Raw genomic sequence first — 24,773 nt, 5'->3', positions numbered from 1 at the left:
GATTGTACCACATTAAGGCCACATGGTCAAATTTAAACAATTTATTTAAAACGTAATAACTAACTATTTCACCAGTCAATTGGGAACAAACTGTTAAACACAAAAACAAAAAGAAGAGCCACTAGATGGCAGAAAGTTACTTTACAACAACAGCTTGAGTTTCCTGCAGGAAACTAAGTTTAGTCGGTCCCTGCGCACTCGCCTCACAGCCGGCTGTTCATAGAGACCAGTGTTATTTGACCCACTCAGACAACAGCTTGTTTTGCTGAAATTAGGTTGTAGCTCGTTGTCTACCTTACTACGGTAGGAAAGAGGCATCGTTTGTGTTTTAACAACGTTTCGCTTATGAGTTATTGATCTGGGAAGTTCGAGTCTGTCAATATATTTCCAACTTTATCGAAATGTGTAGCATAGCCTATAAACTGTAGTTTTTCTGTCAATGATGTGTTTGTTGTTTACATAACTCATAGGGAAGGCAAAATGTTGCCACACTAGTGATTTCAGAGAAGCAGGAGGATTTTCCAGTTTGGTTGTTTCTCCATCATCTCTGACTGTGGCAGTGGCCACGACAAGTAATGCAGCTGTATAGCTGCATAGCTACTGATAAGCTGCACTGTGTCGTCTTTGAAATGATGTTTTTTTTTTTCCTTCGGATGCGCCTAAGTAGGCGGGGGTGGAGAGAAAAAAAAATACTGGGAGAATCGCTGATCCTACTTTTGATTTCGATGGTCGAAATCGAACGCTCATTTCGATCGATTTTCGATTTAGAATTGAAATTGTGACACCCCTATCAATTAGTCTTTAAAAACAATGTTCATAAAAAAATTAATGGATAAAAAATATCACTTGTGCAAGAGTTTTGCAGAATCAAGTGACTTTTAAAAAAAAGATGAATGTTGTTTCATTAGGATACAAGATTAAATTATTCAGTTTAGCAAGATCCTTGAAAGAAGCTTAATTGCAAAACTGTGTTTATGTTTTGGTGGGTAAAGTCATTTTAAGAAAAAATATGATTCTAGGACACAATAAATACTAAAAGACTTGTTAAGAGGGTCATTTTCTTTCCTTTTACCTTCTCTCTTTTTAAAATATACTGTATGCAAGATAGACTTATGACAAAATATGTCATAAGTCACGCATGAAAAAAGTAAGACAGAAACACTAAGTTTTGTTGATCTATAGTCTGGTCCAGACAGGCAGTATAAACATCAGAGTCCAAAAATTAAAACCGTACAGGATGCCAGAAGGAGCAGCCGTATGACTACTCACTTGCTGGTAGCGTTTGAATGATTTATCATCAGTGATGTTGCAGGATTTTAGTAAGATATATTGAGCCATACAAGCCAGTGAATTAGATACAGTCTGGCTGTCTGTGCAGACGGAGGTTAGTTTCACTTTTCATTGCCTCTGGAGAAATATGGAGAAACTCACAAACAGCTTGGAGTGCACTCACAATGTGTACCCAAAGTGACCCGTTCAGTGCAAACAACAAACAACAATTTCTGCATCTTACAGTGCAGAAATAAAGAAATAACAAGAAACGTTACGTATTGACTGCAGTAAGAGGTAAAGTTTATGAATATTACATGAGACTTCAGCCCAAAATAGAGAATCTCCCACCCTACTCTGGATTTGAGGTCAGCAGCAAAGCTTTACAGATTACCTCATCCCAGAGTCCCAGAATTGTGTGAATGCTAGTCTAACAGTACAGAAATTATACACTGATTCACTGATTAGAGAATCAACATAAAAATATGCAATTACAATATGACTGGATATAAAATATAGCCTAATAAAATTAAACAGCACAGAACTACTACAAGATCATTGTTGACGTGAGAAAAACAGCAGTGTGTTCCAGCATCTAAATTGTGAGTATTTTCTGCTTTTTTTCTGTTTTATATAATTGTAAACTTAATATATTTGGGTTTTGGACTGCTGCTCAGACAAAACAAGACATTTGAAGATGTCATTGTGGGTTTCTAGGAAATGTGATGACCATTTTTTGACATTGTATCAGATCAAATGATTAATCACTGCATAGATAAAACAGTGGCCACACTAATCAATATTGAAAATAATCATTAGTAGCAGCTCTGATAAAAAACAATTAACATTGACATTATTTTTTGACTGTAAGCAGGTATGACTAAATGTGATTTAGGTTGGACTTGAAGGTGTTTTTCAGAAATCCCCTACAGAATATCCAGTCAATACTGTACTTAAGTTTTACATTTAAACAAACATTTAAGTTCAAACCTGTGAAATGCTGCTGTAAACTTGTAGTCATCATTGTAAGATGCCTGTTCCCTGTTTGTTAAAGGGGATGGCGTGAGGGGGGTGGGGGGAGGTACCAGCATACATCTCTCTGTTACCTCAGAGGTACTTTGTTATGACAGATCTTCAGATGGAGAGCACTTTACAGAACAATTGGTTCCGCTTAGTGAGGACTACAGGGACAAAAGCAGGTGTGTCTTATCCACATCTTGACACTTCTACCTAAGCAGCAAAGCTCACAGTTTCACACACACACACACACACACGCACACCAGAGATATGATCCCATCGCAGATTTCCTGTCCACTACCCAGGTGGCTCTTACAACTACACAGGACTGCCTCACTGTGTTTTTATATTATGTCTAATAACACTGGACCATGCTCTAACCAAAATGTTAAACAGAGTTTTGATTTGCGCCTCTCCATCCTGTGATTTGCCCTTGTTTATATCTTCCAGCTTATCAAGTGACAGTGGTGCATCCAAAATAGCTCTGCTGGCTTTTCCTCTTTCCATTTACATTCACAGACCTTTTCAAAGTTGCTTTTAGCCGGCCAATACGTTATTATAGTCATTTGCTTTAATGTCCATATAAAGTCACCAAGGCCACTATGCACAGGAGGGAAAAATAAAAGTTAAAGCACAAGGACAAAAAAGTAGAAACTAAAGGAGACAGGTGAACAAAGCATGAAGGAGCACAGGGCTGAGAGGCAAAAAAAAAGAAAAAAAAGGGGGGACGGAGAGACAGAAGGAGAAAGACCATAATGCAAAGGGACAAAGGACAGAGGGACACTGTCAGCGTATGGTTCAGAGGTCGTCCTGACTGCTTCGTAATGCCTGACTGTTCAGCCAGAAGTGATAGCAGCCGATGAACATGCATCATTCTGCTCACAGGCCCCCTGTTCCACTTCAGGGGACAAGTGGTGAAAAGAGGTAAATGACACATCTTACTTGATCTGGATAACCTCACTGACCCTCCCTAACAGAAGAATGAAACTAATGACTAATATATTGTCTGGCTATAAACATCCTTGAAAATGTCTGAGGAGCAAGAAAAGAGAAAAAAAGGAGACACATTATTTACTAGTCGGAGTCTGTAAGTCTTTTCAAAGCCACCTGGGCAGAAGAGGATGGGACTGAAAATCTTTTGGCGGGATCAAGTCTCTGATTAGGCCCAGACAGGCCCGACAGATGGACAGACCAGATTAGGCATATAAACATGTATCAAACAAGGCGGGACAACAGTCATGTCCGAGTGCTGTCTGACCCCTGCGGTGAGGAGGGTAACGGGCAGGTCAACGGCTGGTTTCAAAAAGCTGTGCTGCTCCCACACATGCTTTACCAACGTCAACGCATACACAGAGTCAAAATTAGAGCATATCAAATCTCCATGTATGAGCAGAGAGCTGCTGCGAAGACAAGTTCGCTGAAGCAATTGAAAGTAGCCTGAAATGCTGCCCTTTATACCACATCCACTATTTGACTAACTGTAATCATGTTTTATACATTGTGCTCTGGGATTTTTCAGGTAATTGCCCCATTACCAGGAGGAGAAGTCCTGAAAGGTACTGTACATAAACAGCATCAGTGGTAGGGAACTTACTAAGCTGCAGAGTAGGGGTTTTTGGCACAATTTCACCTACTTCCAAGGTACATGGAGAAGGGGAAAAAAGTCTAAAGAGGTCAAAACTCTAGCAACACTTGTAGTATATAGAACAACTTTATTGTTAGAACAACATGTTCCAGCTTGTGGCCTTCATCAGGGTCATCATGAACACGTCACAAACAACATTTAAATAGGGTAGGTATGAAGGGACATGAGAGACACCGTATTTGGTCCATAAACTGGAGAAGTGCAAAAAGGGGGTGGTACTTGAGTTTGTACAGAATATTATTTTATACCTACCCAATTTAAATGTTGTTTGTAATGTGTTCATGATGACCCTGATGAAGGCCACAAGCCAAAACACATTGGTCTAACAATAAAGATGTTCTACCTTATTTCCTCTAATAGTGGCCGGTGCTTTTATTTACGTCAACTGCAGAGGTTAGCAGGCTTTTATTGGAAGCAGGCTTGTATAAGAGAGAGGCCTTTATTTCTAATTTCTAGTTGACATTGTGGGTGTATGTGATGTGCTATTCTGTGTAGCTTTGTATTTTGTACTATGTCTCCTGTGTGTTTTTTGCTTTGTACTGTTTACTATTGTGCTGTTATATGTTTTAATTGTGACCTGCCTAAGGGACTACAGATGAAAATTAGCTAAAAGTTCACTCCGGTACAGTACATCAAATGATAACATTTATGTTTAACACTGTACATGGTCCCAATAATTACATGAATAAATAATAATTCCCTCTGTTTGATACGTATATTAGCCCTTATTTTAGTAGGAAGCCTACTCCTAGTTATCTCTGTTTGTCCTTTTTCAAACTATTCCATATAATCTGAATATGCATGTACAAGAATAAAGCTAGAGGCAGAAGTCATTTTGTTGCAAAGGAAAGTGGAATGTTAAAGGTCAGCACTGGTGATTATACATGTTTTACAGTGATAACTACTGGTCATACTTAACATTACCGCAAAGAATATGACATTTACATTATGTTTCGGGTAAGAACTGGGTTGAGTTCATGTCAGTGTGAAGTGAAAATCAACTTGCACAACTGAAGAAGAGAGCTGAACCTGGCTTGAGGTACATAATCCATCACAGCGGTCAGCTTAATTGTCACACTTAGGTTTTCCTTCTGGTGCCTTCAAGTACTCTGATGCTCTAATGAGAGTCGGCTGTAACTATCTTAATTAAATGAAACAATTTATATTATCCTGTTTATAACATCCATGTCTGCTTATTGTTTGTTTTTCTGGATTTGATTTTCCGACAACATAGCAACTCTCAGCTAACTCTCAAAGCTCCAATGAAAGGTTGAAAAGAAATCTAAACACTTACTGATTTGTAGTTTATGGACTCAACGTTTCAGTCTTTTAACTTATTCCAGCGTACTAATGTTTACAGTATTGTGTACTCAGAACTGTTTGTTTGGTTGGTTATTTTCCATCTTATTGGTATGGAGGATGTAACAAAATAAGGAGAATCGATGAAGAGCTTCCGTGAGCTAAGACATAAATCAGCTGACACTATTCAATTTCCAGATATGTACTACTACACCAGGGTATCATGTTGTTACAACATATTAAGAAAAATGAAAAGCCTCAATTATGTAACATTACAAAATATTAATGTGGACAGACAGAAATAAATCTACCAAGCAGAGGAGAAGAGAGAAAAGAATAAATTGGGCTCTCTGTCAGCCAAAAGTGGATCCCCTCTGCTGTGTCCTTCTCTATTTGTGGGACGGCAGTGATGGATTCCATCTTGTCAGCCTCCTGTGAGCCATCGTGACAGTCCTGAGTCACCAGAGGCCGAGAACGTGTGACTCACAGATTCTAAAAGTCATTGCTGCTCCGCGTCTGGCTCTGACTGGAGAGGATGAGTCTCTGATAGGCCTCTGTTACCCTTACTGCCGCCAGCAGGCTGTTTAAGTAGCCATTACCAGCCTCTTAGTTAGGCTCTGCATTACATGAATCCAGACCTGTGCTGTGTTAGAGCCGCAGTCAGGGAGGACGCCGCTTCAAAGTCAAACTCGCCAGCTTTCAATGTTTGATCCTACAACACATTTTGGTTGATGCTCAACAAGACAACTGGTACCCAGCCCAAGTTATGAGTCTAATGGTGTGTAATTGCAGTCTACGTCTTGGCACTTAACAGTTCAAAAGTACAAGTTTTGGCAGTGCCCCTAAGGTTAGCCTAGCCCCTACAGCTAGCATAATCAGCACAGTGAATACAGATGATAATCCAGAGCTCAAAGATCAGATGTCTGAATGCTGACTCATTTGTTACAGCATCACCTAAGTTTATTATCTATCTGCATATAAAGTTGTAATCGACCAATATTGACATTTTGACTTTTGCTGCCTTTTAAATTACTCATTAATTACTTATTTTGAGATTATATTTTGATTCAGAGTGTATAATAATTTCTTATTTTATTGTAGGGGTAGGTGACTGGATGAAGATTTCAACTGGGTAATAGGACCATTGTATGGTACTGTAGATACTGTGCACATCTTTTTGGCAACAATATAGTTTCAACGCTATATTTTTATATCATGGATGAATAATGGCAATTAACTCTATTAGCACTAAGCATGATAAAAAAGTACTTCACAAAAATGTCAATATGGAGAGAAATACGCAACAAGATAAAACATTTTACTTGCTTTTCTTTAGTGCAAACCAACATTACCACTAACTTTCATTGACTGCTGATAGTATGAAAAGCTACATGGATATGGATATGCAGTGAGTGTATTGATAGATAATCAACTCTCATCTTTTTACTCAGTTTGGTCATTTTCAATAAAACATGCATTACCATAAAAATAATCAAGGCACGATGCAAAGCATAGTATTCAATTTTATACAACTGAAACCTTAAAGGGATAAACTATAAAACTGTAGTGAATGTAACAGATGTACTCTTAGCTTGGTGGTGTGAAAAGGATAATAATTGTTATGCAATATGTTTTAGCAATAATTAGTAGCCAATGACTATATATTGGAAAAAGTTATTTTTTGTTCCCCAGTTACAAGCATCAAAATTGAACACCGAAAAGTATCATGAAAGACCCTAACCCATAGACAAACAAACACACAGACACACTCACACTGGCACAGACACCCAAAAATCCACACTAACACACACACACACACACCCACAGGATGCTCAGAGGGCGGGTGGGGGCAAGGGGGTGAGCCACGAGTCAATAAACCCTGTGTAATCTGTTCTCTTTAGTGGCATAAACCATCTGAGAGGAGATTACAACCGTTCTGCCAAAGTAAGAACATGCGAGTTCCTAATGGACAGAAACACTGAATACAAACACAGACACACACACACACACACACACACACACACACACACACACACACACACACACACACGTGTGTGTGTGAACTCTAGCATATAATGTATAAAGAACTGAGGAGAGTAAGAGCAGTGTGTTGCAAGACTGTCAACTCATGACTTGTGTTCTTAAGATCAGACTGCATGACTTTAATGTAAAAAGGCTTTTTTTCACTTTAGGGAGAGTAAGACAGAGATATATAGAGAAAAAGGGAGGAAAAAAAGAGAGCATTTCTGCATGTTTTTCAGAAAAGTACTGATTATCATGACAGGCCCACCCTGGACTTGGGCTCCTGCTGAGGTAACTAATGTGTGGCATTGTCAGTTTGTGTGAGATTACGCATCATGGCCTCCATGAGTGGAACTGGAAGAGTGGAGGGGGTAGGACAGGAGTTGTTGAGTGTGTGTGTGTTTTTCTGAAGAGCTGGGAGGGAGGACGTGTGGACAGGCAAATCAGAGGGCAGGGGGCTGCTGAGTGTTTGTGTGTGTGTGGGTGGGAGGGTGTTGGGGGTGGGGGGGGACACTGACTTTATGCATCATTAAGCAGGTGGACTGAAAACACCAGGCGGAGCCGTCAATGTGGAGGGGAGCAGGGTAGACATCTGGCACACAATACAGGATAATACACCCCCATGTTAGGAAGAGCTGCGACCAGTTTCAACACACGTCATCAAGCTAATTATTATTTATGGATCATCTCAAACTAATTACAGTACAGAAGTTGTTACAGACCACTGCATGATTTGTAAAATAACAATCTTGTTTAATGGAGTCCTACAAAGCCTTTTAGTGTACAAAACACTGTTTAGAGATAACTTGAAACACAGATTAAATCTTGTGATTGGTTGCGCTTTTTGTAGATGTGGCTTTAGGACGCACATGTAAATTTTGATGTTATTTGAAATGATGGTGACACCAGATGAATCAATTCCAAGTGACCTGGTAAGAAAGCCTTCATCTTAATCAGTGCCCTGAATGCAAAGGGTTTCACTCACATTACCAATTTTCTGTAAACATTTAAGTTACTGCAGATAATCTATGTAAGCACCTGTATAAGAACTGATTTATTACATCCAGACGAGATAGTCAGTTAGCATCACTTTTCAGCTTTTTCAGCCTTGCTTGTGAAAGAGGTACTTGTTATCATCTTTAACATGCAGAAACCAGTAATTATCACTGAGCCTGCATCATAGCCCATATATCAAATTCAGAATACATAAGAATGTAGCATTTGACATGCAATTAAATAAATATCAAGTGAGTCAACTCTTTATTGCAGTGTCATTGCAACAAACTGCTGTTTAAACATGATGGATGGATAGGAGAAGATTTCTAACGAAGGGGGTCGGGTGTTTTGGAAGATCATTGAACCATCTGGCGCACATTCACCTCCTCATTTATACTCCTCATCTGCTGCTTGAAACAAGTCATCTCTCCATTCCGTCCCCTTGTTTAGTTCAAACAACAACCATATCATCTCCTTTTGTGTTTTGTGTTGCTACTGTTATCACAGCCAGAGCTTGTGCTGTCTTTCTCTTCGATTCCACCCTCAGCATTATTTCTGCTTCACCATGACCCACAAACTCCACCTCACGGCACGGATGGACAGACTTCCAGTTGCAGAAAGTACAGTGGCATCTGACATGTATTTAAGTGGCTACTCAACAGCCTTTGAGTAAAAGCCACATTTTGAATTCAGAATACTGGAGCACATATTCAACAATCTCTCAAATAATTCATGTATACATGTATTAACAGCTTAGTCTGGTTCCGTTTGATGGTTTGATTTTGTGCATGTAAGAAAGGAGGGGAAAGTTGAAAATTTATAATGTAACTCAGATGCAATCGTTTTTATTTCGCGATCGACATTTTGGCAGACTGCCCTCTCTGGGAATTGATTTTATGTGCCACAAAGGTCAAAGAGTAAACTGGATGCAACTCAGTGTGCTTGACAAGAAAACTGGCATGACTAGCGATGGTGGAGAGAGTAAAAATTGTTTTCTATGGGTGACAGTGAAATGGTTTCAATGTCACAATTAATATTACAAGTGATGAAGCTTAAATTACTAAACTAATAGACGGGTAAAGAAAATGGATGAATGAATGAAAAACACCTAAAATCATCAAACCCCCTCCATTTCTCTATTATATTTCTATTCCTATTAGCTCCATTATTACCTCACATCTGGATATGAACTCAACTATCAACAACTCACATAAACTTGAGTTATTAGTGAAGTCAAGCTATTTCAAAACACATAAATGTCTTACCTATTGAATATACCCAATCATTGGATTACTTGTGTGCATGCAAACCTCCTGATTCTTCACACTGAATGAAGACAGACATGGCATGCAAGTGAATGCATGGGGTGAAACATGAAATACACACTGGGCAGGCACACGCTGGCTCAGCTTCCCTTCGTTAAAGTGGCTGTCAGAGGCGATACAGTAATCCTGTTTTAATGGCCGTGCCCCTTCCCCCATCATGATGTGATGGCCCCAGACATACCGCCGCGCCTCTCTTAAGGGAGAAGTGTCAAAACCGAGTCACCACTATGTCCTTTGCAACACATTTGACAGCAGTCACACAAGTTAAGAAGAGAAAAGCTATCCTTTCCCCCGTGTGAGGAGTTCTGATTCAGTCAGGTGTGTTACTACAGGCGGCTTAGCATGAAAAGTTATGAAGCCATTTGTCCCTATATATAGTACGCGTTCCCCAGGACCCAGTTTGGACATTCATCACAATAAAAAAACTGTTTGTTTTCTGGGCATAAAGTAATGCCAATCTGGAAGGATTAGGCCTCATGCTTAATGTTATCTATGTGGATTACAGAAGAACTAGAACTGCATGCCCCATTGTACGTGTAATGAGAGCCTATAATTAGACTGAACACTACTCTGCTGTGTCATGTTTTTCTGTATTTCACATTTTTTTTCATGAGGCTCATATTATCAGTTAACAAAAAGACTTACAGTTTACCTTCATGTGACCTATAATGTTTTCAGAATATAGGACATCAGGCAAACAGCCTCTGTCATGTTGTCAAAAGCCAAATAAGGTTACAGACATGAATACCAGTTTCTTCTTCACTGTCTGCTACAAACCAACTAATTTACAAAATGCACAAATGATTAGTCGATTAATCAGTTAGTCGTTTTACATAAAATAAATACACCCTCAATCCTTAGGCATTTGATTCATATCAGGAATAACTCCCCCGCAAAAAATGGAAGACACCTCCGGAAGAGCGACAGAGGAGGGATCCTTTGTCCAGGACGGACAGACATGCAATAGCAAAATGACGATATGGAAAATCGAGATGACAAAATAGATCATTTTGAGATACGATTAATCATTTAAGTCATTTATTAAGCAATGATGTCAAACATGTCAAGCTTCTCAAATGTGAGGATTCGCTGATTTTCTATCATTTATAAACCCAAGAAGTATTTTAGAGGATGTTTTATTCTTTATTAGGGATTCAGCAGTAGACTGGTGACAGGAAATGAAGGGAAAGGAAGAGACAGGGCCAAAAGTGCCCACTAGACTAGCCATAAGCCCTTATAGACAATAAGGGTGCACCATGATGGCTATTTTTCACTGTTTTCTGACATTGTGTAGACCAAATGACTGAATTAGCTTAAAACAAATCAACAGTTTAATTGATATGAAATTAATCCTTATTATAGCCTTTCAATTTAATACAACCAATAATAAAAATACACTGAAGGTAACAGATGTTTCCAAAAGCTATAACTGAAATAACAGTTGTAGCCTATAAAGTAGAGAGCAGATGGTAAGTTTGGTGTGTGTGTGTTGACAACTGTATAGCCTATAACAATAACAGACATTTATATGAATTAAATTAGGTGGAAATAAACACGACACACACACACACACACACACACACACACACATACACACACACACACACACACTCCCATACACATAATCAGCCAATGAGAGTGAACCACTCAAAATTACTCCTACACGTTGTGATCTAAACGCAGGCGGCATGAAGCTACTGAATAAATGATGAGAGTGGAGAAGTCAGCCGACATTTTTTTTTTTTTTTACTACATCAGGTCACAGAAATAGAAATGAGAGCAGAGGCTTGATGGGAAAGCGGTTACATTACATTACATTAGATTACATTACATTACATGGCAAGGTGTCTCCTAAAAGCATCACATGCAGGGTCGCAGGAAGGAAAACACGGAGTGTGTGCAGGTGGAATTGAGCTCATTTTCAAAGCAAACAGTATCAGGCGGCGCTCAGCGTTGTTTTATACTGTTGTTGTGAATACACCTGCTCTGTATTGTCCGCTGCATGTGAAACTCATCCTCACCAGCGGATCATAACAAAACAGTGAGTCCACCAAGCGAAACACGGATAAACACAGAGGGACAGTGGAGCGCCATGCACGGCTGCACAGAAAGCCGCCGTGCACCCCGCTTCTCTCTTTCTCTCCCTCTCTCTCTCTCTCTCTCTGTAGGCTAAATGTCTACTGTTTTGTGGATATCACCGGTGCGAATAAGAAACAGCTGTTGAAAGCAAAGAGAGATGGAGGCAGCCGACTTCCGCCAACAGCTGCTCAGCTTTAACTTCACACGAGATAAAGGGAGGAATGGGGGAGCTTTCCATGACAACAACACTGAGAGGCAATTTTTAAAAGCTATTTTTTTCGCCACATGAAAAGACACCACTACCTTTGCCAATCTTTGACACGCACAAACACACGCTCCCATCCAAACACGCACTCACCCCCCACCCCCCTTCTTCCTCCTGTATATACTCACCACAGCTGTCTCTTAGTGGGGAGGCAGTCTTTGTTGGAGGCTGTCACTCCCATGGCCATCTGCATCACCGTGATATATTTCTGGTACTTCATTTTGTCCTCCTTTACTACTACCACCACCGCTACTACTACTACTACTGCTGCTACTTCTACTACTACTTCTACTTCTAGGAATCCGCGCGCCACAAAAGCGGCACAGGTGAGCGTGCATTCAAATGTCTGTTATTGTCCCCTGGTACCCGCGGCATCTTCAGCATCAAAAACGCCATTTCCACGTCTGGAGGACTGCTGACAGGGAAAATGTTCCCCGAGGAGCTCAACGAAAGGTACCACGCCGCCACGACCCATGTCTGCGCTGACTCTCTAATCTCATTAGAGCTCAGAATAGATTGGCTAATCCATTCAATTTTAGTCAGGACCGGGGCATTGTTGTGGTTCGCCCTGTAGCGGCCACTTTTCCTCTCTTTCCTCCCCTTGTTTTACCCCGTTTTGTCTCTGTGGAGTGAAAGAGTCAAGAGAAAAAGAGACAAAACAGAGTCAGAGGTAGGATGCAGCGGCGGCGGCACCCAAACGTCTGCGAGGTAGGAATGGGGAGTGCGCGCGTGTTCAACGAGAGAGAGGGAGTGACAGAGGAGGGAGGGAGGAAGAGGAGGAAGAGGAGGAGGAGGAGAGAGGAAGGGAGGAAGAGAGGGAGCGATGTAATAGATTAAGAGGGGGTAACCTACTACTGCTGAGTAAAATGTCAGTATGGCAAAATTGGAGGAAACTAGGCATTTTTATGATGTTTAGGATGTAATTTTAAAACATCAGAGGTTATTATAAGAATACACTAATGTGATAAAGGATAATCACCAACAACTTAATTTTTGAGAAGCACTTACAAACAGCAGTACCAATTCTGAGGTAAATGTGTCAACCGATGGACTAAAGAATGCAAAAGACAACCTAAATGCTTCAGTATACATTTCACAGAATAGTGTTCCTATTCGTACTGTTTTCCCCTCATTTGCTTGCAGTGTGATCATGCTTCATACAGTTGTCTTTTTTTCATTTTACACTCATAGTGCATATTTCTAGGCTTGTAATTTGTGCCAAATAGATTCTGCACATTGTTGTTCGTTCCCAAAATAATCTTTTTTCACTGTTGCTGTGCAATGTTTCAATCAGATTAGGATTGCAACATTTAGTTGATTAATCAATTAGTCCATTGACAGAAAGTTAATTATCAACTATTTTGATCATCGATGAATAGTTTTGAGTCGTTTTTGAGAAAAGATGTCCAAATTCTCAGATTCAAGCTTCTCAAATGTGAATATTTTCTGGTTTCTTCAGTCTTCACTGATGGTAAACTGTTTATCTTTGGCTTGTGGACTGTTGGACGGGACAAAAGATATTTGATGATCTCACTGTGGGCTCTGGGAAACAAAGAGTGTTTTTCACCATTTCCCGACATTTTATAGGCCAAATGACTAATCAATTAATTGAGAAAATAATCAACAGATTAACAGACGATGAAAATAATTGTTATTTGACGTCCTAGATCAGTTCTTCATTAAGGATTGTGCTCAGTAACTGTGAATAAAAAATACAGTGGGAGCAAAGATAGTGTGTGGGTTCTACTTTTTCCATGATATTGGTTCAGCACCTGTTTAAGTTTTTTCCGCCAATGATATTATTGGTTACTTGTAATTTGGAACTTTGTAATCAGTACCCTGCATCAGTAATGATTTGCATTATTATTTGTACTTTGCACCTTTATGTGAGTCTATATTATTACATACTATGTATATGAAGTATATATATAATATGTATTACACCTACATGAATAAAGAATCCAGTATCAGTCAAGCTATTTATTTTGCTATGTGTGTTGGGTGCAAAACGTCCTTTGGGATGAATACAGTTCTATCTTGTCTGATCTTAAGAACAACAGGGTTGTTTTCATTTCATACTGACCTTGTTGCTTAAATCTCAATCTCCTTAAGTAGCCATACAGTCCTGCTGTGCAGGTTTAACTCAGCGACGAGACCAGTCAACATGATCTCATTGGCGGCTCAGTGAAACTGAGCTAAACAAAGCTGATTAAGAAACACTTCTGATAGAACAAAAGTAACAGTATAAGCAACTTAAAATGTATGTCCTTTGCTTTACTAAGGTTACTAACTGTATAATACATAAGATGTTGGCTGGCTTTAAAAAACAAGATTGATCCAGATTAAGTAATTAAATTGAGAGATCAGTAAATTTGCTCCATCTCTCCATTTTTTAATTATATTATTTACAGGCCTCTATAATAACTTGTGCTTTACTCTTTTTCATGCATCTTTTACTTTTAACACGCACAGTGAGTGTGTTTACATGCACACTAGTATCCTGGTTATGTTTGCACATGTATATAGCTTATCTTGCTTTCAGAAACCTGGATCAGACCTTATCCCGGTTTTGAGAACCCTGGATGTTCTACCTGGAGTACTCAGATAGAAACCAGGATACTGTGGTATGCAAACACTTTATTCTGGCTTCTGAACCATCTCATAGTGGCTGAGATGGTGAGAAATCAAGACACACCTGCAGGCAGATGATCAGAAACCTGGATAATGTTATGATAATGTATACAGGGACATGAATAACCCAGTTTTTCATGTTCCATGTAAACACCATATCCCAAATACAATCAAAAACAGGATAAGGCTCAAAACCAGGATACTAAAGCACATGTAAACGCACTCAGTGATGCCAGGGTCAGGTTACTTTTACTCACCCTTCAGGGGCTGATAGTTCACAGAGTCTCTGTGAGGATGCTAATCAATTCAATGATTGATTCGGTGTCAAATTTAAATGCCCAGTAAACATGAGTCTTTAGTGAGTTCTCAAGGGTAAAGGGGACCTGAGATGAGTCCACGTGACAGGATCCTAGTTAAACTGACTTCTTGCACACTGGTGTGTTTATGTCTGCTTGGGGTCTGTCACAGAGGCAGAACAGTGTTTTCTTTAGGACTGTACAGTGATTAGGAGGAGTATGATGTAACCATGAAGACACACAGACTCCCACTGGATAAAGCCCTTGGGCAGGACCATTAACCTTTAAACAAGTTGGCAGTGAAGCTGCAGAGCATCTCTTTTTTTTTTTGTTGCTATGAATCTGCACCATGAGTTAAAACAGCACATCACTGTCACTGTATTTACATATTTGTTCAGACTAATAAACAGAATGAAGGAAGGGAGAAGTGCAGCATATAAACCATAGTCCTGCTGAGATGGGCCATGTACCAGAAAAAGTAAATCTAGACATAAACTCTATTGGGAAAGAATAATGCCACAATAAAATTGCCAAGGAGAAAAGTCAGACAGCCAGTACAAAGGCAGGTAACTCCTGTTGGATGGCACAAGCTGGTGAGCAGCTGGTGAGGAAGGTCAGTGGGAAACTGCTGCTATCAGCACTGCTTGATATTGGCAGCTATGAGAACAACAGAAAAATCACCAAAAAACAAAAAAAAAACAACCCAACACATCCTGAGTTGCCTTCCTCCAACTTCTCTGATGTTTATTTACAGTTACAGTTCTTGGGGTTGGAAAGAGGATTAAGTAAACACACTCTCTCTCACACACGCATGCATGCATACACACACACACAAGCACACCAATGGCCTGAAGGAGACTAATGATGGTGAGGTCACCACAGCAGTGGAGACCAGCAGCGATATGGTCTTAAGCCAAAAGGACAGTGGAGACTCTGGATGACGCACAGTCCTCAGCACACTGTCAATACTCTCTCTAATCTCTGTTAATAAAGAAAATTTACTGGTACTTGGCGACACTAACTTGCAAATGGGCTCCATTTGCAAATAACATGTTACTATACGAGTGCTCAGTATGTTGCATGTGCCCATTGCCTGTCCTGAAACATAAGAACAGCTGAGTGGTTCAGTCATTCTTCATTCATTCAGAACAGTCAAAAGCAAAATGCTCTAATGTATCTTTAAACTTCTCACTTCTTCTTAATAAAAAAAAAACTGCACCGGGTGTCTCTTTCATCATCTGTACAGTCACAGATATAAATAGCCAACTTGGCCAAAATCCAGCTGTGATATTACGGTGGGTTAGGGAGCGATGGAGAAGAATACTGGATTGGTTTAAGAGTGAGATTTCCCTCAGGAGCAGCAACCATCCAAATGTGTTGATCCCCCCTCACCATAAATTACACTATCCCCTGGTCCCTGGCCACGATTAATCACATGACCACAGCAGCCAGATTAAATCTGTAGCCTTGGACTGTTTTCCTGTCTCACTCTCTCTCTCTGCCTCTCTTTCATGCACGAGGCATACAAATAATCAAGAGGCACACAGCAAGAACAGACACATGGATAACATCAGCTAAGCATATACTAACAGGCTATTATGTGTGTGCCAGCATAGAAATTAGTCACTGTGTGGCCGGTGTGTGTCACCATCCACCTGTTATCTGTCAGTACAGTTATAGTGAATACTGTCTGTAGGCTACAACTCTCAGTGTCGGTGCAACATGGACGCTGGCTGTATGCTTCCTGTAACTCAACACCCCACTGCAGAGCTTTAATTTCTCACTGCCAGACCTCCATCGCCACGGTAACACTGGCTCTGGGCCTACGGTGGCCCTGACACATGATTTTTTTTTTTTTTTAAATATTCGGCAGCAAAATGATGTAAGTTACAGAAACAGTTAATGTAGGAAAATGTAAGAGACAATTAGTCGTTTACTTGGCAAATATTTTGATAATCAGTTAATAGTTTAAGTCAATTTCAAGCAAAAATGGCAAACATTTTGGTGGTTCAAGCTTCTCAAATGTGAAGATGTTCTGCTTCTCTTTATCTTAAATGATAGTAAACGAGTATCTCTGGATTTTGGACTGTTGGTAATACAAAAGCCATTTGGAGAAATCACCTTGGGAAACAATGATGCATATTTTCACTGTTTTCTGATTAATTGAGAAAATAATCAGGAGATAAACTGATAATGAAAATAATTGTTACGTGCAGCCCTATTTTCTATAGTCTTTGATATGAATAACATTATGTTTAAAAAAATCTATGGGCAGAAAAGTGTTTGAAATAGTGTAATGAACAGCTCTGGTCTGAAAGCAAAAACTTTAAAAAAAACACAATGTAATGAAATATATGTGCATGGTGGTGTTTACAGCATGCCAATCAGGCTAGAGGTGTTTCTGTACATCAAGCATGCCTTTAATTTAGACTAAATTGGATGCAGAAAGATGACATGTATATGAAAGTGTTGCTTAAGTGTGACACTGAATATGAGAGAGGGCAGAACATTGGAATAGAAAACATCCTTTTTTGTTTGGATTGTAAATGGTGAGCTAAAATTAGATCTAAGATGGTACTGGGTGCATTTCCAAACTGATTTAGAATGCAAGGCCATCTAATAAGGCTACTTGTAATTTTTTAATGTTGAGAGGTTATGAAAACAGTTACTTGTTTGTTTATTTAACAGAGAAAATACAAACAAATATAGAAGAAATGCAAAACATAAATAGTGTATGGGGTCTAGCTGAAGCTAACTGTCAGCCCTAGTCTAGTTTACTGTGTAGGGTAATGGAAAATCTAAAGACAAATTACTGATGCTAGAATGGCAAACGTGTAGTTCAGGTATGCATTTTAATGTACAGTGGAAAAAAGGCAATAACTAACAGTAGTATCTGCATGATGAAAACCCGCCTGTGACGTGTGTGAGACTTGCCAGGGAGCAATGATGTGATATGAAGGCACACATGGAGCGCCAGGCATGGAAGCTGCTGAGGATGCATAAAGCATATGAATCCAACCAAGGGTAATGCAATATGTAAATGAAACAGTTGTTGAAGTGAATCTGCCTGCTGTTATTTCTACCAAAATTGCATGTGAAATGCACGGGGCATGACTCACATGCGCACGCTATACTGTATACTCTACTTCTGAGTGCCTGGCCTCTTTCTCAGGTCAAAAATATGGAGAAGAGGGTAGAAACATGGATAAGAACTGTTTTCAGTGGCAGCCATGTTAGCTCCAAAACCCCTTCCTTTGGCTGTTGCTAAGTAACAGGTGATTCGGAAACAGCTGACCTTTTTATGATAGTCAGCATCACACAGTTACAGGGAAGGAGCACTACTGTAGGATAGAGGCGGTGAGGTGTTGGGGGTTGAGCGGAGGACAAACAGAGGGAGAGATTGAGAATGAACGCCAGGAGCCCTGGACACTAAATGACTGCTGTTGCTGCTTGGACAGTGATTTATGGTTCAGCTTCAGGGGTGTAAAGGGGGTGTCGGGGGAAGGAAAACAAGGACGGTGCACATGGAGAAGGATATACATGTAAACAGATACCGACAGTTGCAGAGAAAACTGAATTTTCATTGTATCTTCTTGTGCATCAGTCTATGTGTGCAGTATCACCTGACAGTAAGAGAAGTTTTGTGCTCCTGTGCCTCCGATCAGCAGGGTGTGACACCAGCAGCTTCTCCCCACCTGCCCTCCCACTGTCACCTTTATTAACAGTCTGCCAGGTGGAGACTTTCTGTCCTAAGTGTCCCACTGTAGCCTCAGATTTGCTGAGGTAAGTGATGAACGAGGTACAAAGAACCCATGGGAGGGAGCAGTTCTCTCTTGTGTTCAAAAAGTACTGTTTACAGGTAACACACAGCAGCAATATACTAATGTTTACCACACTACTATACAAAGCACTTATAGTAAGTGTCAGATGTTCTGATCTGTTGCTGACATCTGTAACTGTGATGATACGACATGACATGTCTTTATTCTGTCATCTTTTTTTCAGGACGCGAATGCACAGCGAGGTGACATAACTCTCTTTGTATAAGCTAAAGCAGACTGTTGTACAGAGACATATTTTATTATGTAAACACACTACTGTATGTTATCACATAATGTCAAAAAATCCACCAAAACAGAAATCCTCATGAGTAAAACTTTAAAAGACTTTTCTCATGACGGCTTGCATATTTAGACCTTTAAACTAAAGGTTTCAAAAAATTTTAGGACACAATGAAGGCGATATAAGTGACGATTTAACTCTTTTGAAGGTAGTCCATCTAAATTAAAACTTTTATTCATTTATTTTTATCAGTGGTCCCCTGTGATAAATTTGGACAATTGGAGTTACTACATCATTGCACACCCATACTGCTTTGAAAGTAAGGAATACACCACATTTTTAAGGTTTCAGTTGTATGCATTTCCATATTGTACATGAATTAGTTTTAAGACAGAGCATTCTTTTTTGAAGATGATCACAATAACAGAACATTACCTTTCATTGTCCTGCAGGCAAAACAGTGGGTGGTAAAAGGTTAGTCTATAGCCACACTAGCAGGTCTGTGAGGCTGTATTAAGGCACTGTGGTGCTTTTAACTAAACACTAACATGCTCACAATGATGATGCTAACATGCTGATGTTTATCAGGTTTAATGTTTACCATTTTCACCTTCTTAGTTTCACCATGTTAGTTCAGCATGTTAGCATGCTAGCATTTGCTAATTAGCATGGAAAACAAAGTGCAGATGAAGATGATGAGAATGTCATTTGTGTCATGTATTTGGCCATAAACCAAAAGTATTGGACAAATTTGACATGATGATGCCACTAGATTAAAAGTCTGAGGATCATGAAATGTATTACAATTCATCCTGGTGGTGGAGGGGGGACATGAATGACTGTACCATATTTCATGGCAATCCACCAATAAGTCGGAAATGTTTCAATCTGGTTTTCAGACTAATCATAGCACTGAGATAGCCCTAGTAAAAATAATCAATGATCCAGGAATTGAGGATACATCTACGCCAATAAAGCTCCAGTATTGGTACTACTCGATCTGAGCATTGCTTTTGATACAGTTGATCACAAAATTCTTTTATATAGACTGAGGGATCACACTGAACTGTCGGGAACTGTTTTTGACTGGTTTTCCGCTTATCTTTCTGGCAGAGAGTTCTTTGTTACAAATTATAACTTCTCCTAAATCTCCAAAATAACCTGTGGGGTTGCCCAAGGATCAATTTTAGGGCCACTTCTTTTTAATCTATATAAAGTATGTTACCCCCTGGTGATCTCATCAGGACACACAACATCTCTTTCCATAGTTATGCTGATGATACACAACTTTATGTGGCTGTGTCTCCTCATGGCACAGGACCAATTGATTCTCTTTTTAAATGTAGTTTAGATATGTCTGGACGTCACAAAACGTTTTACAGCTCAACCAGGATAAAACTTAAATTTTAGTCATAGGTTCTAAAGCTCAGAGAAATTGGTCACAAAATTAAATTCCCTTGGACTTACCCCAAGCAAACAAGTATGAAACCTTGGTGTCATCTGTGACTCAGATCTGAACTTAAAGGTTCATGTGGGGTTTATTACCAAATCTGCTTTTTATCACCTAAAAAATATTGCTTAAGTGTAACCATTTCTCTGAGTGACACAGAGATACCAATGCACAATTGTATATCGTGTAGGCTGGATTACTGTAATGCTCTCCTATCCAAAAAAGCTGATTCAGAACTCTGTGGTCCAGGTGCTGATCAGAACCAGAAGGAGAGAACACATGACACCTGTTTTACATTGGTTGCCTGTCAATTTCCTTATTTATTTTAAAATTCATTTACTTGTTTTTCAAGCCTTAGCGCAGCTGGAAGTGTTGAAATCTTTAAATGTAAACTTAAAACCAACATCTTCAACCTGGCTTTTGATTAAAAATGGATTATAGACATTATTTACTTTATCTATTATCTATTTTATCTAGTTTTTAGTCTAGCTTTTATTTAACTTTAGTTTTATTATTATTATTATTATTATTATTATTATCATTATTATCATTATTATTATTATCATTATTATTATTGTTGTTATTATTATAGTTTTTAAATCACTTTTATTGTATTTTTTGTCATTATTTTTCTTTTGGTTTTCTTTTTATCTATTTAATCTAGTTTTTATTTAACTCTTATTACTATAGCTGTTTTTATTTTCTTGCATGCATTGATCTCAAATTGTTTTTTTAGTTGTTTTTACATTCTACACTTGTTCTGGCTTGTTATCGGCTTGTCAGTCATCTGTGAAGCAGTCTGAACTGCACTAACTTCTATGAAAGGTGCTATACAAATAAAGTTTAATTGATTGATTGATTGAATAGTTGTTGAGAAGTTTCAGTCAAAATCACAAATGTGATCTCAAGGTGTCACAAGAGGAAAAGTCTGGGGCTCACCAAAGTCATTAGGAAACATTGTTTGGGGTCCAGGAATCTCTGTACAACATTTCATGGCAATCCATCCAATATTCATCAGGACATTTCAGTCTGGACCAAAGTGGTCGATCAACAGGCCAACGTTGCCATCCATGGAGCCATATCACTAGCATGGCTAAAAACTGGTATGTAAGTGTGTATTTGTTTTCTTTGTTTGGCATGGACAGTGCAATGCAACACAGTTAGAGTTCAATTGTTAGAACAGGGAACTTGCTGTGCATTGAGTTTAGCTACTGCTTATTTACAACTCCTGATAGGCTTTTAAAGACAGTATATTTAAAAGTCACAATATAAAGTCATGAGAACTCCTCATTTAGAAATCAATGTGGTGCACTGGGAGGTGCAGAAGATCTAGGCAGCATTAAGAAAAAATGAAGGACTATGGAATAAGTAATAGGAGGGTTAGAGGATAAGCTCCCAGGTCTTCAATTAAAACCCTCTTGGCGCTCTTCAAATAACACTACTGAGGTTTGACACATCTGTTGAATAACTGGCAAAAGAGACTATACAATCCTTGGATTTTTGTTACTTAGTGAAGGTTGAGAGAGCATACTTGCTTCTTTCAAGGGATGCCCTGCTTGAAATCCCCACAGTTTCACACATATACACATGGGAGCTGCTCAGTAAAACAAGTCCTCTGACAGAGTGTCCTTAGATTTTTTAAAAGATGTTTTTAAATGGTAAAAAGGATGTATCAGAATAACAGTTTCACACTGCTTTTTCCATCATCACTGCTTTATCCACTTTGTTATTGAATTGAACTTTTCCTTAGTGTACAATAATAAATTAATAGACTCAATTCAATTCAATTAAATCCTCAACATGAGACATGAGTGAGTTCTAGTAATCATGCATGTAGCTGGCTGTATGTGTTTATATAGTACAGTGCTGAAGGTGCTGCCAGGCGGCTTTACATGTGTAATGTATAGGGTGTCGCTGTGCATCTTATCACAGCGATCTCAGCGAAGTGAAAATAGAATATTACACCATCTGTGTATGTATATTTATGTAAGCATGACATATAGAATGGCAATCTGCTGCTTTAAATGAACCATACAGCCTCAACTGTAAATAAACAGATATCTTATCCATGTTATGTTGCTCTGCATCTTAATGTGTGGATTTTAAATAAGTTATATTGTCCTTGAAATTAACATGAAGGGCTTATTATTTCTGAACTATACACCCTGTATGTTTTATCAACCTTGTATCTATCTTTGTTTTAACAGTTGCAACATAAAAACTATGTGCAAAGCAAAATAACAAATAAAAACACTGCTGTAAAGGGGAGTATAAAAATCTGAGGTTAATACAGCATACACAAAGTTGTACTTGATATTCTGGAGTGGTGACTTTCTGTAGGCAAACCAAACCACAGCGAGGCCATGTCAAAAATGAAACCCGAGAAGGGAGAGATCAAACAGTCCCTTGAGAGTCCACAGGACAGGAGTGTGCAAGTCTTCTCGCATGTGTGTCTCTACTGTATGTGCGTGCATCCTTTGCCTTTCATCGCTACTGTGTGAGGCATTTCTTACATAACTACATATAAACTTTAAAACCTAATCCTCAATACACACAGATGTGCATTAGAGAGCAACACACAGCTCCAGGAAGAGTCTCGTCAGGCAATGTGGTGCAACAAGGTAACGAATGGGCATCCCAATGTGTACTAACTAGCCTGTTACATCAGCAGCCTGGTAGTTGGATGTTCGATTGTTGCTACAGCTGAAGGTGTATAATGAAGAATAAGGAATCTTTAGTGACTACATGTTGCTTTAAAAATAAGAAAGTGAAACATGTCATCCTGCACCTATGATACATGATGCATTTCCAAGTCAAGTGGGTAACAAGATCCATTACCCTGTAAAATCTGACCAGTAAAGTGCTTGTTTTGTATTAGAAACTCAAAGTTTGAAATTTTGATCTTTCAATTAGTGTCTCGAGTTTATGTATTTTTCTTTAAATTTATTTTTGTTGCAAGAGCACAGTGCCAAAACGACACACTGATCAGCACCCACCTAACACCCACTATGGAGACAACCTGTCCTAGCCTGCATCACATCTTCAAGAATTGTAAAAGTTGCAACAATGGTGTTTAAACTATTGTACACAAGATTCTTTAATCACAGCACCTTAGTTAGGCCAGTGATGGGAGGGTCGATGCGTGTATCAGTGTTCAAACAGACTTTGCGGTCCATGAGATGACACCATCCAAAGTCTAACATTTCATCCTGTAAATCCAGTATAGTGCCTCAAGAGACCAATATCTGTATTTTGAGGTCTGCAAGAAGTTGTACTTTCAGGGCAAAAAGAGTGTTTTATATGATCACACTATTAGTTCATACATTTTTATTTAGAATAAAGATTACATACAGTATTGATATTTTTGTACAGTATTTGAATCAATGAGTTACTAGTTCTGCAAACAATGTATTATTGCATCTTTTTGATAACTTTTGATTTTGGTTGCAACATGCATAAAGCGATTTTTCATTTTCCATCTTTCTGTTTGCCTATTTTACAAATATGCATCACTGTGGAGACTGTACTTTATAAAACCCCATCCTGTTTTAGTGCATTGCGATGCTAAAAAGTGCTATAATATGCTAAAATACTGAAAATATATGGGATATATGGGAGTGGGTGAGCATGTATGTGTGTAAGAGAGAGAGAGAGAGGGAGGGGGGGGAGATTCTGCTGCACTGAGCAGATCCGCAGGGCCAAGGTCAAGGTCACAGCAGGCTTACTTCCCGCCAGAGGCAGAGGTAACCTGAACCAACAACTGCAACACAAGACAGCCCTCAAAATCTCCAGCCTGGGTGTGAAATGAAAACTGCTTGCCCTTCTGCTGGTGTGAACAGATATTCATGCATGCCAGCAAGAGAAACAGATCAGATCTGTCCACAAATAAGAATTTATTGTAGGTAGGATGATGCATTTCTTTTTTCAGTTTGATATGACTATCTCAAATTACAGATTTCCAATCTCTGCACATAGTGATGTTGTTGTTAGTAGTTATTCAAAGTGAAAGTAAATTTATTTAAATTATAATTTATCAACATGTCAATTAACTCAGACATGAAATGATCTCAATAAAACCTCTACACACACAGAAGTAAGCCAGTTCAACAATTTTAAGTTCCTTGTCTGTGTGCAAGTAGTCGCATCATTTAGAGTGATGCATCATACAAAGCAGAATATTACTTATATAACCACAATATTACTACAGTTAATAAGTAGTTTATTCATAAGATAAAACCTTTGGCATCAGCGAATGAAATCATAGATCAAATGTTTCCAACAATATTTCCAACATGAGTTCAGCAAGAACTCTGATCAAGTGTCTCTTTCAAACTGTAACATGTCTAGCGAGGAGGATTTTTAATTTTAGTAATCATACTCGCTCCATGCATTCTTGATATGATGAACCCAGTAACAG

At 39.0% G+C, this 24,773-nt stretch overlaps 1 protein-coding gene across 13 annotated transcripts in view; it reads right to left on the bottom strand.

The window, feature by feature from the left end:
- Positions 1–24,773, bottom strand: part of tjp1a (tight junction protein 1a) — a 122,321-nt gene that overhangs the window by 87,473 nt on the left and 10,075 nt on the right. For 5 of the 13 annotated variants that reach the window (XM_044350613.1, XM_044350656.1, XM_044350682.1 and 2 more), the window contains exon 1: positions 12,046–12,605. The exons of 2 other annotated variants lie outside the window; for them this stretch is intronic. In XM_044350613.1, the coding sequence (XP_044206548.1) occupies positions 12,046–12,137 (92 nt within the window). In that variant the 5' untranslated portion in view covers positions 12,138–12,605. Of the gene's footprint in view, positions 1–12,045; positions 12,606–24,773 lie in introns of those variants that run through there. 6 more of the 13 variants (XM_044350648.1, XM_044350640.1, XM_044350692.1 and 3 more) reach the window with 3 other exon arrangements.

This window comes from Thunnus albacares, chromosome 1 (genome assembly GCF_914725855.1).
Source record: "Thunnus albacares chromosome 1, fThuAlb1.1, whole genome shotgun sequence".
In the NCBI taxonomy this organism is placed as follows: Eukaryota; Metazoa; Chordata; class Actinopteri; order Scombriformes; family Scombridae; genus Thunnus; species Thunnus albacares.
This window is presented reverse-complemented; position numbering and strand designations above follow the sequence as displayed.